This window comes from Megascapheus bottae, chromosome 21 (assembly GCF_031878675.1).
Source record: "Megascapheus bottae isolate mThoBot1 chromosome 21, mThoBot2.hap1, whole genome shotgun sequence".
NCBI classification, from domain to species: domain Eukaryota; kingdom Metazoa; phylum Chordata; class Mammalia; order Rodentia; family Geomyidae; genus Megascapheus; species Megascapheus bottae.
Window position 1 is genome coordinate 22,638,831 of NC_143529.1, and position 12,116 is coordinate 22,650,946.

The following is a 12,116-nucleotide window of genomic DNA, read 5'->3' on the forward strand; positions in this document are numbered from 1 at the left end:
AAGATATCATTCATATATATAGCCATCTTTTTTTTTTTTTAACCAGTCATGGGGCTTGAACTCAGGACCTAGGCAATATCCCTGAGCTTCTTTTGCTCAAAGTTTGTGTTCTACCACTTTAGCCACAGAACTACTTCTGGCTTTTACTGTATATGTGGTACCAAGCACTCTACCACTAGGCCACACTCCTGGCCCTCATATTACCATCTTAACCTTACAAGAATGTTTTGAAGGACAAGTAACAGAAAGTAGCAATAAAGTTTGGACCTGCCATGGAGCAGGCTTTCAGAAAGCCCCTCCAACTTGGTTGTCATAGCCTAAAAAAAAAGGTAAACAGTCCAGAATTTCAGATAATCTATGTGAACATGTTTGAGATATGTTTTGTCTTGCACATGTTTTATGTGCTTGTTTTTCCATGGTTTACTAGAAGACTTTTTAAAAATTACACAAACAAATCATAATAAGCAGTTCAATCAAAAAGCAAAAAAAAAACAAAATTCTTGGAATGTAGAAAATCAGGAGTGAGCTCTAACTGGAACCATGAACTAGGTAATAACGACAGTCAGTGTTGATTAATCCATTGTAACAAATGGGCCCTTGTGCTGGGAGATGATGGAGGAAAGGCAGAGAGAGTACAAGGAAACTTTCTGTGTTTGCCATTCAATTTTTGCTTTGAACATAAAGAATAAAGTCTATTAGAAATAACAGCTGCAAATGTAAACAAAACAAGATCAACAAGTTCTAGCTAATTATTGGTGTATGTCCAAAAGCTTCAAGTCTGACGCCTTCTCTTTTTTTGTTTACAAAGGAGATTGGCAGCATGAGAAAGGTGTTAAAGACATTACCATGGCGAATTTTTTTTTCTCTTGGACGTAATTATAAAGCATGAAAACACATAAAAAGGGAACAAGTTTCACTTGCGGGTCAATGTTATTTAACATCATGTCTGTTTAGGGGTATCCAACTAACCCCAGGTTTTCACAAACATTAGTCTAGGAAGGACCCTAATGCTGTCCTGTGTTGAGCCATCATTTCCTCTATAAACTCTTCTGCATGCTGGGTCTGCTCCCCACCCGTGGGAACTCAGTCCAGGAAGAGTGTCTTTCTACACAGTGGTGCCAATCCGGAAGCACTTCTTAATAATATAAGGGCCATGGTACTGATGGAGATAGATAAAGACAACTATGTTGGAGTTGGGAATCCAGGGCGGAGAGAAAAGAGTTCAGCTGAGACAAATAACAGAGAGGTTAAAAAGACAAACAAACGAACACCTGCTGAACAGAGATTTACACTGGGTCTCAATATGCATTTCAGATTGTCAGGCACAAAATCACCTAGGATTTTACTGTTGTCCAAATAGAGCCTTAGAATGTGTGCGTAAGACAAGGGTGACAGTAATGTGTGATGAGGGAGTCACATTCCAGGTCCACTTCTGGGACAGGTCCACCAGTGGCTTCAACTGGTTGTTATGTGATTAGTTCTTTAATTCACTGTGTGAACTCCTTACAAATACTGAAACTCAGTTCTGTATTTCTGTGTTCTAAGCAGGGAAGTTAAATAATTAGCCCAAGATCAATTGAGAAGGAACCAAGTGGCAGTGAAATCCACAATCATTTCCAAGGCCTATGTTCTCCCCATCAATCTACAACAGATGAAAAAAGATCTATTCTTGGCAACATGGTCTAAGCCAGGATATTGGTCACCATGATTACCAGGACAAAAATTGTCATTAGTTGTCATTATAAAATCAGAAAAATGAGATTGAATAAGAACAAGGAATCATCCTCATCCTCTTTGTTTGACCCTTTATTATCTCTATTATTAGTATTTTGGCAATGCTAGGATTTGAACCATGGCCTCACTCTTGCCAGGCAAGTGCTAGACCACTATGCCCTACCCATTTCCTCCTCCCCTCTTTGTTTTTGCTTTAGTTATCTGTCATTAGGGTCATTTGTTTTTTGCCAGGTCCAACTTCAGATCCAATCCTCCTGCTTCTGCCTCCTGTGTAGCTAGGGTTATAGGTATGCACCGCCATATTTATTTTTTGAGATAGAATCCCACTTCTATTGCCTCAGCTACTCCCAAACTGATTTCTTCCTATCTCTGTGTCCTGCATAGCTGAGATTACAAGTAAACACCACTATTTTTGGCCATTTTTTTAGCACTTTATACAAACATATACGCAGGTACACAAATAAGACATACACACACTTAAATGTTCTTTCTACTATAAGCATTCCAGGGATCAAAGATAGAACAATTTATCTGGAATGAACACAAACTGAAAGGAAGGGGAAAGGAATAACGCAGACTACCCCCCTACTCTCTGCAGAGTATATTGGCAATGAGTATGGCTTCAAGAGGGCTCTTTGGGTCTTGATCTGTCCTTGACAAGTCTGTGGAAAAAGTTCTGGAGAAATCTTCATAAGAGCAACTGGCTGAGTCTGAGACTGGAACTTGTGTGTCTTCTTCTGGGCCAAGAGATTATCCCTTGAATCAAAATTCTGGACTTAGCTGAAGCCCCCCTTTTTTTCCTGATGACATCTACCTGTAGCTCAAACTGTTGAGTAACTAATGTATGCAAGTTTGCTATTTTGTCATGAGACAGTCTCCCCTGTGTGTATTCCACTTTTGCTTTTAAAACCTGTATAGAGATTGATATCAAATGTGCACTATTTGTAATACACAAATATAATATCGAGCATCTCAAGAGGGGGATGGAATGAAGCTTGGACCATATAGTGTTCACTTGCCAGCTCCTTTACTTTGGCGCTCACTTCCATCTTGGCTTCCTTCCCAGCAAACAAAGAAGCAGCTCCCTCTTTCCCACAGTCCTTTGAGTACCTCCTCCCCTTTCAGTACAGACCCCATCCCCCAACTCACAGGCCACAGCTGGACTTCTAAAATATACTACACTGTTTTTCTCTCTAGAAAGAGAGAGACAGAGATGACAGAGACAGAGGGAAGAGAGTTTCTCAGCATCTCTGCTTTCTTCTTCTAAACAGTCTTCAATTTTATATTTCACAATCTTCTTTCCTACCAGACTTGTTAAGTAGCTCTGTGTATGGGTGGCTCACTAGAAGGCACACCCAATACATCAGCTAACCCACCCCAAAAGATTGCAGGCTGCCAAGTGAGACTACTCCAAAGTGGAAGATGAACAGACCGATTTGAGAACTGCTGCACAAGTGGCACGATTCTGCATCTCCCGCCTAACCACCACTGCTTCTGTCTGAGAATGTGAGACAAGCATAGTCTTAGTGTTTTATTCTTGTGTTTGTATGAGGAGGTGCACACGTCAGTAGCATACAGGGTGTGCAAATCAGTAATATGTAGCTAAATTGGTGGAGTAGACAGGAACCAGATGGTGAGGTCTGAATAGCCTTATACCCTCTCCAAAGAAACAACAAGAGCCTGGGTAAGGACTTTGATTAAAGAAAAAGTTCTTGGAGCTTGCAGTAGGACCAGAACTGGTGGAAACTGGAACTAAAGGCAACAATGGAAAAACTGAAAAGTAATCAGGTTCCCAGTTTTCTGGGGTGATTCTATGTCCTTGGGTACATGGTAGTATCTGTTCCCTATTGGCCATGAAAAACTTGCTTTCCTATCATGCTATATATCTGGCGATCATTCACAATTGCAATAACCATGAGAAGGTCAACAATTTGGACATTCTATAAACATAGGACAGAAACATCTTTGAAATCTTTCCTAAAGTTATATTTGTATATGCCATGGAATAAGTATCCTGGGACAAGATATTCTAATGTGAGATGAAGTCTTAAATTGGAGAGAGCTCAGGGTTTACTTACATTTCATTTTTTCTTTATTTTTGGAGAAAAAGTCTTGCTATGTAGCCCAAGCTGGCCTGGAACTTTGGAACTTGTGATATAGGTCAAAATCATAACCCTCCTATAAACATCCTCCTGGGTTTTGTAATTACAGGTGTGAGCCACTAGGCCCAGCTATTTCTTCTTGCTTAGATTAAAAATCTTTCTGGCCAGGTGCCAGTAGCTCATGCCTACAATCCTACCTACTGAAGAGGCTAGAATCTGAGGACAGGAAAAGTCTGAAACTCTTATTCAATTAACCACCAAAATACCAGAAATGGAGCTGTGACTCAAGTGGTAGAGCACAAACCTTGAGCTGTAACCTTCAGATATAACTGTCCTGAGTTTAAGCTGCAGGACTGGCACGTGCATTTGCGTGCACATGCACCCCCCACTCCCCACTTCTCTGGACCCAAGAGAAATCTCACTATGACCACCACCTTTCAAGCTCAGAAGAGATGTTGAGGATCATCTGGTCCTAGTCATCCATAAGATTCTCCTCCTAAAGAAGTGTATACTTGCTTTTCCAACCTTTGACAGAATATTCTTTCTATTATCAAATTGATAGTAGACATGACCTTCTTGGGCAAGATACTGCTCTGTGGGTTTCTGCTTCAAAGCATGCTTTCAGCACCTGACACCAGTGACTTTTTCTCCTGACTATTCCCTTCACCCCAGTTCTCCTGCTCATTGAGCTATCTGCTCAATAAGCACATTAACAATTATTTAGAAAGTATAAGGCAAGAAGCAGAAACCAGGCACTGGTCTGAGAGCTGATGACCTGTTGATGAATGAACTCACACAGGTTGCTTCCTCTGATATCCCTTTTGTATTGTCTGCCTTGGAAGCAAAAATGCCCATGGCTTTAGAGAACCCTTTTCTGGCCCCAGTAGGGCAGTCTGCCAGGTCAGAGAGTCTCACTCCTTTCAGGAATATGCCTGTGGAATTCCTGCCCAGACAGTCATGAGCTTGCTTCTAAGACCTACAGCAAGTTGGGAATGTGGCTTAGTGGTAGAGTGCTTGCCTAACATGCATGAAGCCCTGGATTCGATTACTCAGTACCACACATACAGAAAAAGCCAGAAGTGGCACTGTGGCTCAAGTGGTAGGGTGCTGGCTTTGAGTAAAGGAAGCTCAGGAATAGGCCCTAAGTTCAAGCCTAGGACTGGCACACACACACATACACACACACACACACACACACACACACACACACACACCCCTATAGAATTCTCTTCTTCAAGTCTATAGATATTTCTTCTAATCTGGGAGTTGGGATAAAAAAACACTGATCTAGAGATAGTATGGATAGAGCTTGGACAAACCAGTAGGAGTATTCATATGTGTGGATCCAAAAGTTCTCTCATTTGGATAGTGGAAGCAGGACTGAAAGAGAATCAAAGTAGCCTGTAGACAAAGGGCCAGGCATACTTCTTTGCCCAACACAGAATTCAGACAGATTCAAAAGTTCTAAATAAAATCATGTCTTCCAGGTTGTTTTAAAGATGTATTTATGAGGATAGAGTGAGGGAGGGTAGAGTGTTTCGTATTTAACAGTTCATTAACTGTCCTTATTACTTGTGAACATTTGATTGACAACATGTGAGCCTCCATGTTTAGTGTTTCCCTAAGGCCTATGACAGTTAGAATGTATCTATACTTGTGGAGACAAATATAAATGAAGGAAGCACACAAAGAAATGTAAAATAAACTCTGATGCTTAGAAGGATAAATACATTGTGTGTGTGTGTGTGTGTGTGTGTGTGTGTGTGTGTGTGTCTCCTACAATGTTAACCTTTATTCCCAGGGTTCTCAGAGCATCTTGAAAAGCTCTTATCCCACTCCCTAATAATCCAACACACTGGCTAACACATTCCATGCTATTCTTGTCTTCTCTGAACGCTCCCAGACTCAAGAAAGTCAGACAAGGCTGTTAAAGTCCTTAAGACTCGTCCCCTGCCTTCTATTCTGTCTAAAACAGATTCCTTCTCACCCTGAAGCAGACTTCCATGGTGGACAGCATCCTTGGACCCAGCCCAAATGCTCCACAGCAGCCCAGCCTGGCAGATAGCTTCGGTTCTTTATGAAAGTTTCCCCATGCCTCCTACCTCTTCTGCTTCTTTCTGTCTAACCTCAACCTTGCAGCCTCAGTCTGTTTCTTTTCACTTGGTCTGTGGCAACAGGAGGCAAGCCTTTTCTAACTAACTGGGGAACTGGAAGCAAATTCTCCCAGCTCTGGTTTCTGTGAATAAGCACCCCACTCACTAAGCTGCTTTTAAACGTGTCTCTTTCTTGTACTGATATTACTACAATTCATCCTAGCTCACGCTCTGTGTGTTCTTGATCTCTGTCAGCCCTTCTGATGTCTGGGTTAGACCGTGCCATCTTGATAGGGCCAAATGGATCATATGCCTCTTGTCCCTGCTTAGCAAAGCAGCAGGGACAGGTTGGCACTTAATAAAGACTTTGGTAATTGAAGTAGAGGGACACCCTACTGTACCTCGAACATTCTAAGTGAGAAAGAAACAGCCACAGCCACAGACAACCCACCTCCCAGTCGGTAAGCTCAGACACACATTTACAACAAAGCCAAGGGGGCATTCTCTTGTGTATGAGCTAATAATTACATTGACATTACATTGTCACCATGTGGCTCTCGTGGTACTGACTGATTTGATGCTCAGAATAATCTTATGAAGGTAACTATCATTTTTTACACATGAGGAATCTGAAGTATGAAAAGGCTGTGTGATTTGGTGAACCCTTTAATCTGTTGAACCCTCTGGCTTCACACACTTCAGTTTACCCATGATGACACACTGTTCCTCATGGTGGACCAGTACAGATTCACCTATAAATGAGAATTGGGGGGGCGCCAGTAAGTCTCTTGAACTACACGTTAATGGGTCCCTGACCCATGTCTTACATGAATGACTGGCTATGAGTGGCTACTCAGGAACTCTGCTGTATGGAGTCAAGTGGGCTCTCAAAGTATTTCTACACAAGTCATCCCTTTCTTTCTCCCCTGCTACCCTCTCTTTTGTTGCTCAGCTTTGCTACATTTATTAATTTCCAGATTCTGAGCTTGCTGTTTGGGCTAGCATGCTCTTCTGCAGATCCACACATTGCTGGGTCCTTCTCACCATTCCAGTGTCAGCTCAGATAGCACATCTTTAAGAAAGCTTTTCCCAATTGCCCTATCATGTAGTACTTGTCCCATCCCTTCCCTTTCATTCAAGGCTAACTCATTTGCCTCACTCCGTTTCATCATGGCACTTTCCACTCTCTGTAAACACCTTATTTATCCACTTGTCTATGTTTGTGTTTTCCCTAGGGTAGCAGCTTCAAAAGAGCAGAGCTGTCGTCCCTTTTGTTCACTCTTGGATATTAAGAACCGGGAACAGCATCTGGTACGTTAAATAAGGAATGTGCAAATAAATGACCTGCAAAGTCTTTTGTAGAAATCATCAAAGGTGGAACTAATTGAATCTTCCTGTTGCCCCTTATCACATACATTGTAAGACCCTCGTGGGGAAAAGACCAAGTCTTTATTCCTGGCAGCATTTCAAATCCTAGAGCAGTAGTAAGTGGAGTGATGAGTGAGAGGGAAGGTTTTGTGGTTTCTTTGTTTGGGAAGGAAAAAGACCAAAACATTTAGCTACCGAGACTGCATGCTACGCTCCCTCTAGGACAAGGTGTAAGCAATTGCTAGACAGCTCTCTCCCTGAATAGATGCCAAAGTACAGAAATCTCAGCCTGCCCCACTTCTCCTTCTTCCTCCATCCTCACCCTTCTTTGTCTCCTTCTCCATTCCCTTTTTTTTGTCTTACTGGGATGCTGGGAAGAAAGTAGAAAACTATGTTCTCCGCATCCAATGTAATGTTTACATCATTCTTACTATCACTACAACATAAACCCATTAAAATCATAAATATAATCATCATAGGCAAGAAGGGCTTCATTTAATCCTGTCTTCTGAATCCTCTCATTCTTATATTGGTGTGTTAGCCTTTCAATTCGAAGCTATGTCTATGACACGTAGTAAAACAAAAAAGGAACGTCCTCACTCCTGACCAGATCTTGTGTCACATGAGGATATGTCACAATATGGCTAATGACTCTTTTTCTTTTTTTTTTGTAGAAAAATACAGCTTTTTCAGGATCAAAACACATATTCATTACATATTAATCTCTTGCAAGGTATTTTCACACTCATTGTCTTCTGGCCTCTCCTGGAAGGAAAGAATGTGCATAGTAAATGGTATTTCACGGAAGTTGGCAATGAGGCTCAGAGGCATAATGCTATTTGAAGACATTCACCCAGCAGGTGAGATATTATCCCAGGAACCTGTCCAAGTCCTACCATTTCCTAGAGATGAATGCTTTTGTCATAAGATGCACTGTACTCTTTAGCCAGCCCATGTGGGAGAAAAAAGACATAGCTTATGAAGTTAAAAAGCTAAATCATTCTTTCTTTTGGAAAAGATAAAGCTCCTGATTGGGACAAGATCAGGACCCAGAACACACCCCATGGGAGGCTCACTCTTGCTGTTATCCAAACCCTCTACAAGTATAGTTCTTTTTTTTTTTTTCTTTTGCCAGTCCTGGGCTTGAACTCAGGGCCTGAGCAATGTCTTTGGGCTTTCTCAAGGCTAGAGCTCTACCATTAAAGCCATAGCATTACTTCTGTATGTGGTACTGAGGAATCAAACCTGGGTCTTCGTGCATGCTAGGCAAGCACTCTACCACTAAGCCAAACTCTCGGCCCTCTACTTTGTAGTTCTACCAGAGAGGCTCAGCATTGGCAGTGGAGGAAAGGGCTAGAAGAAAGGCATGAGCAGGAACCTAGACTATATATCTTTCTAGGAGTTTTCAACTCTAAGCAACATTGATGCTTCAGGCAGTCCTAATCGCAGCAAGGAGGAAGCTAGCCATTGGCTTCTCAAAAACATCTATTTACCCATATTGAGATTTTTAGCATGTCCCCTCATAATGTCCAAGCTAGGCATCATCCAAGGTGAAAATGGTTTGTTCATTCACAGAAGACAGAAGAAGAAATCATGAAAATGTCATCTAAGCTAGCATCTCACAGAGCAAGACCCCAGTGAAGAGCCAGGGGCAGTAGTGTGGCATCCTGTTATACTACCACTGTTCAAGGAGCTCCTAGAATTTTCCTTCCACTTCATGAAATTACTGAAGTGGCTGAGGTGAGCACAGGACTCTGTCCTCATTGGAATTCATTGTTCTGTGTTCTGACTCAATCACGAGTTCAGATTTCCAGGCAAGTCTTTTCTAAGTTGCGATTCTTTCTTGTTTTCAAATGTCTTGACTCATGAAAAATAAACACATGCTTCCCCACACTACAGCTACTGAATTGTAAATGCGGTAGTAAATGTGGTATAGGTGAAAATCTGAGTGGACAGGGTTGGGAGAATCTTCCAGTCTTAAGTTTAAGGAGGCTCTGTTCCATGAGGTACTTGTCACCCCGTATTCTGGATGGGAAAAGGTAAAGAGACACTTTAAGTCAATGTACTTCAGGCCTGAGAAATGGCATAGATACACAGGGTTCTCCACTCCATTCTCAATGTCTCTTTAACTCACTCTAGGCTTGAGATTGACAAAAAGTGTCTTGGCAAAAACTGAAATAATTTCAAAGTGATTAAAAAAAAAAGAACTATGGTATTTCCACATATAAGAATAGGGAAAGAAAAAGATCCTGGCTCATTTTCAGAAGGGAAATAGTTTAAAGGAGGAGTTGAACATGGGCTGGGAAAAGTTTTACTAGCAAGAGAGCTGCTGAAAATATACCACCAAGTCTCTTCATTTCAATTTCACTGCTTCTGTATTTTTTAGTCTAAGGATTTTTTAAAAATAGAAATTTAAAGATGGAATCAGAGAAACTAGCCTTGGGAGGAAAATACAAGGACCAGAGTACAAGAGAGTCACTGAACGACTCCATTAGACACCTTACTGGGCAAAACTTAACCACAAGCAACATTACTGTAGAACTCTTAAAAACTTGAAGTCCTTGATACTGGCATGTGACAGTGCAAGACCTGCAACATCCCACGAGGAAGCAAAAGGGGGAAAGGAACTCACCTGTTCTGGCCCCTGGAAGCAGATACGACAGAGTGGAGTCCTCATACCACTGTCCAGGCTACTGCCCAGTGAGTAGCAATCCTCAGCCTTCCCCTTACAGAAGTCATCTGAGGAGGCACTGCTGAGCAGCGAGGCAGGTGGTTCTGTGGCTGAGCCACCCCAGTCATCTTCCACGGAAGAAGGTGGCAACGGTGGTAGAGGAGGCAGAGGAGGGGTCTCCCTGCCCAAGGCTTCTCGAGGGCTCCTCCAGCCTGCCCACCCCCCGGTCCCTGGAGCCGGAAGGGTGTTGTTATTGGCTGCCAAACCAGGGAGCTGGGGGTCACCGTGCATGGGCAGGGGCGCTGAAGGGGGGCGCCGCAACAGAAAAACCTTCAGGTCATTGAAGAGCATGCGGCAGCGGCACTTGAGGAGACCTTGGTGACGAAACATCTGGGGAGCCGGAATGCACAATCCACAGCAGTAACAGCCACAGCAGCAGCAGCACCACAGAAGCCCACCAAGGGGCATCAGTATGTGCCCAGGAGAAGAACAGAACCCAAGAAAGGCAGTTGAAGTCTGTGAGGAGGTGGACAGGATAGGGTTTGGGATCCACAGTGTTTCTGTGTTCTAGAAGGAATCTCTTTTCTCAATGGTTCTTCTTACAATCTCTCTAAGCAGCAGGTAAAAACTGCTCCCAGGACTGAGAACTGTGAACCAGGGATTCTGAAACTCTACCTGGAAAAATGCAAAACAAAGCAACAACAACAACAAAAAGGTTTTCTTGTCCTTGCAACCCCACCCCTCACCTCAGACTTTGTTCAAGGTATCTCTCCTTTCTGCCTGTGACCCCAGGACACTGGCAGGAGCAGTGCAATAGAGGAAGCATGAGACTGGGATGTTAGAGCCTTAAGAGCAATGACTGTTAAAAAAAAAAAAAAATCTCACAGGAAGGAATGACTGGGTTCTTCTCAAATCTCTAGGCAGTGTGTGTGTGTGGGGGGGGGGAAATCTCTTTTCTTTTATATAAAAGGGTGGGGATAATTATAAATCAAATTGAGAGTGAACTGAGGCTGGGCTGAGGGAAGCCAGTGAACACTTGAGGACTGTCTATGTGAGAGAGATAAAACAGCTTTCCTCAGGTAGCTGGAGACTGGGCGGGAGCAAAGCGGGAGTGGAGAGGATGTTGGGAGAAGTTTTAAATCTCCTGGGCAGAAAACTAGGGCAGTTAACCCTAGAAGCACCAGAGAACAGTTTTAGAGAACAGTTAAGTGGAGAGGAGGAGGGCGGAGGTGGATTGAACGGGAGGCTTGTGCTTTGCCTCTGTAGCCACAGGGCTACACGGAAAGGGTAAAAGCCAGGTAGGCCAAAAGGAGGTGGGCTTAGGGGAGGAAGGGGGGTGTGGAGGAGGACAGGAAAGAAAAGGCGGTTAACCCCGGAGAGCTCCCTGCTCCCGGAGCCTCCAGATCCTCTCCAGGAGGAAGGGTGTGTGTGCACGGGGGTGGGAGGGCGGTGGAGGAGCCGAGGAAAGGCGCACAGAAGAGGGCCGTGTGGGAGGGGACAAGGGGAAGCAATAGTTACATGATCTGGGGCCCCCAGCCACTCCTGCTGCAGTCTGTAAATCCGTGGCCCCCTCCCCTCGATTCCATCAAAGGTCCCTTCGGGCGGAGCGCACGAGCCGCGAGAAAAGCGGGTCGGGGTGAGCCAGTGGCCTCGCCTGGTCCTCTTCCTCCTCCTCCTCTTCCTCCTCCTGCTCCGGCTCGGGGTCCGCCCGCGCCCGCCGCGGCTGTGGCTGCAGGAGCGCCTGCCGGTCGGCGTCAGGGAGTCTCCGGGGCGGGGGGCGCTCTGGTTCGTCCTCCGGCCGCGGCGGCGGCTGCTGCGGGTCGCCGTCCGGCGCGGTGGCCACCCGGGGCTTCATGATCCTCCTCCTCCTCCTCCTGTTTCCCGGGGGGCCGGCCCTGAGCCCCCGCGCCCGGACAGTGCTGCCATGCAACCAGAGGCCGAGCCCGGCGTGGGGGGGTAGAGGGGCGGGGGTGAGTGCCGAAGCGGAGAATTAAAACACAAAATGGAACGCGGCTGGTGGAAGGATCGGGCGGTCCAGGAACCCAGGCGAGTGCTTGGGGTGGGCGGTGGGGGCGGAGGCGGGCGGCCGCCCCACCCCCGGCCCCCTCACCCCCCCTCCGCCCGGCGGTCTCGCCCCCGCCCCGCCCC

The 12,116-nt window shown here is 44.8% G+C and overlaps 1 protein-coding gene across 1 annotated transcript in view; it reads right to left on the reverse strand.

Moving 5' to 3' along the window:
• Positions 1 to 11,832, reverse strand: part of Marchf4 (membrane associated ring-CH-type finger 4) — a 95,995-nt gene extending 84,163 nt beyond the window's left edge. Inside the window, exon 1 of the mRNA XM_090354382.1 lies at positions 9,930 to 11,832. Within this exon, the coding sequence (XP_090210508.1) occupies positions 9,930 to 10,436 (507 nt within the window). The 5' untranslated portion in view covers positions 10,437 to 11,832. The remainder of the gene's footprint in view (positions 1 to 9,929) is intronic.
• Between the last annotated feature and the right edge of the window lie 284 nt (positions 11,833 to 12,116).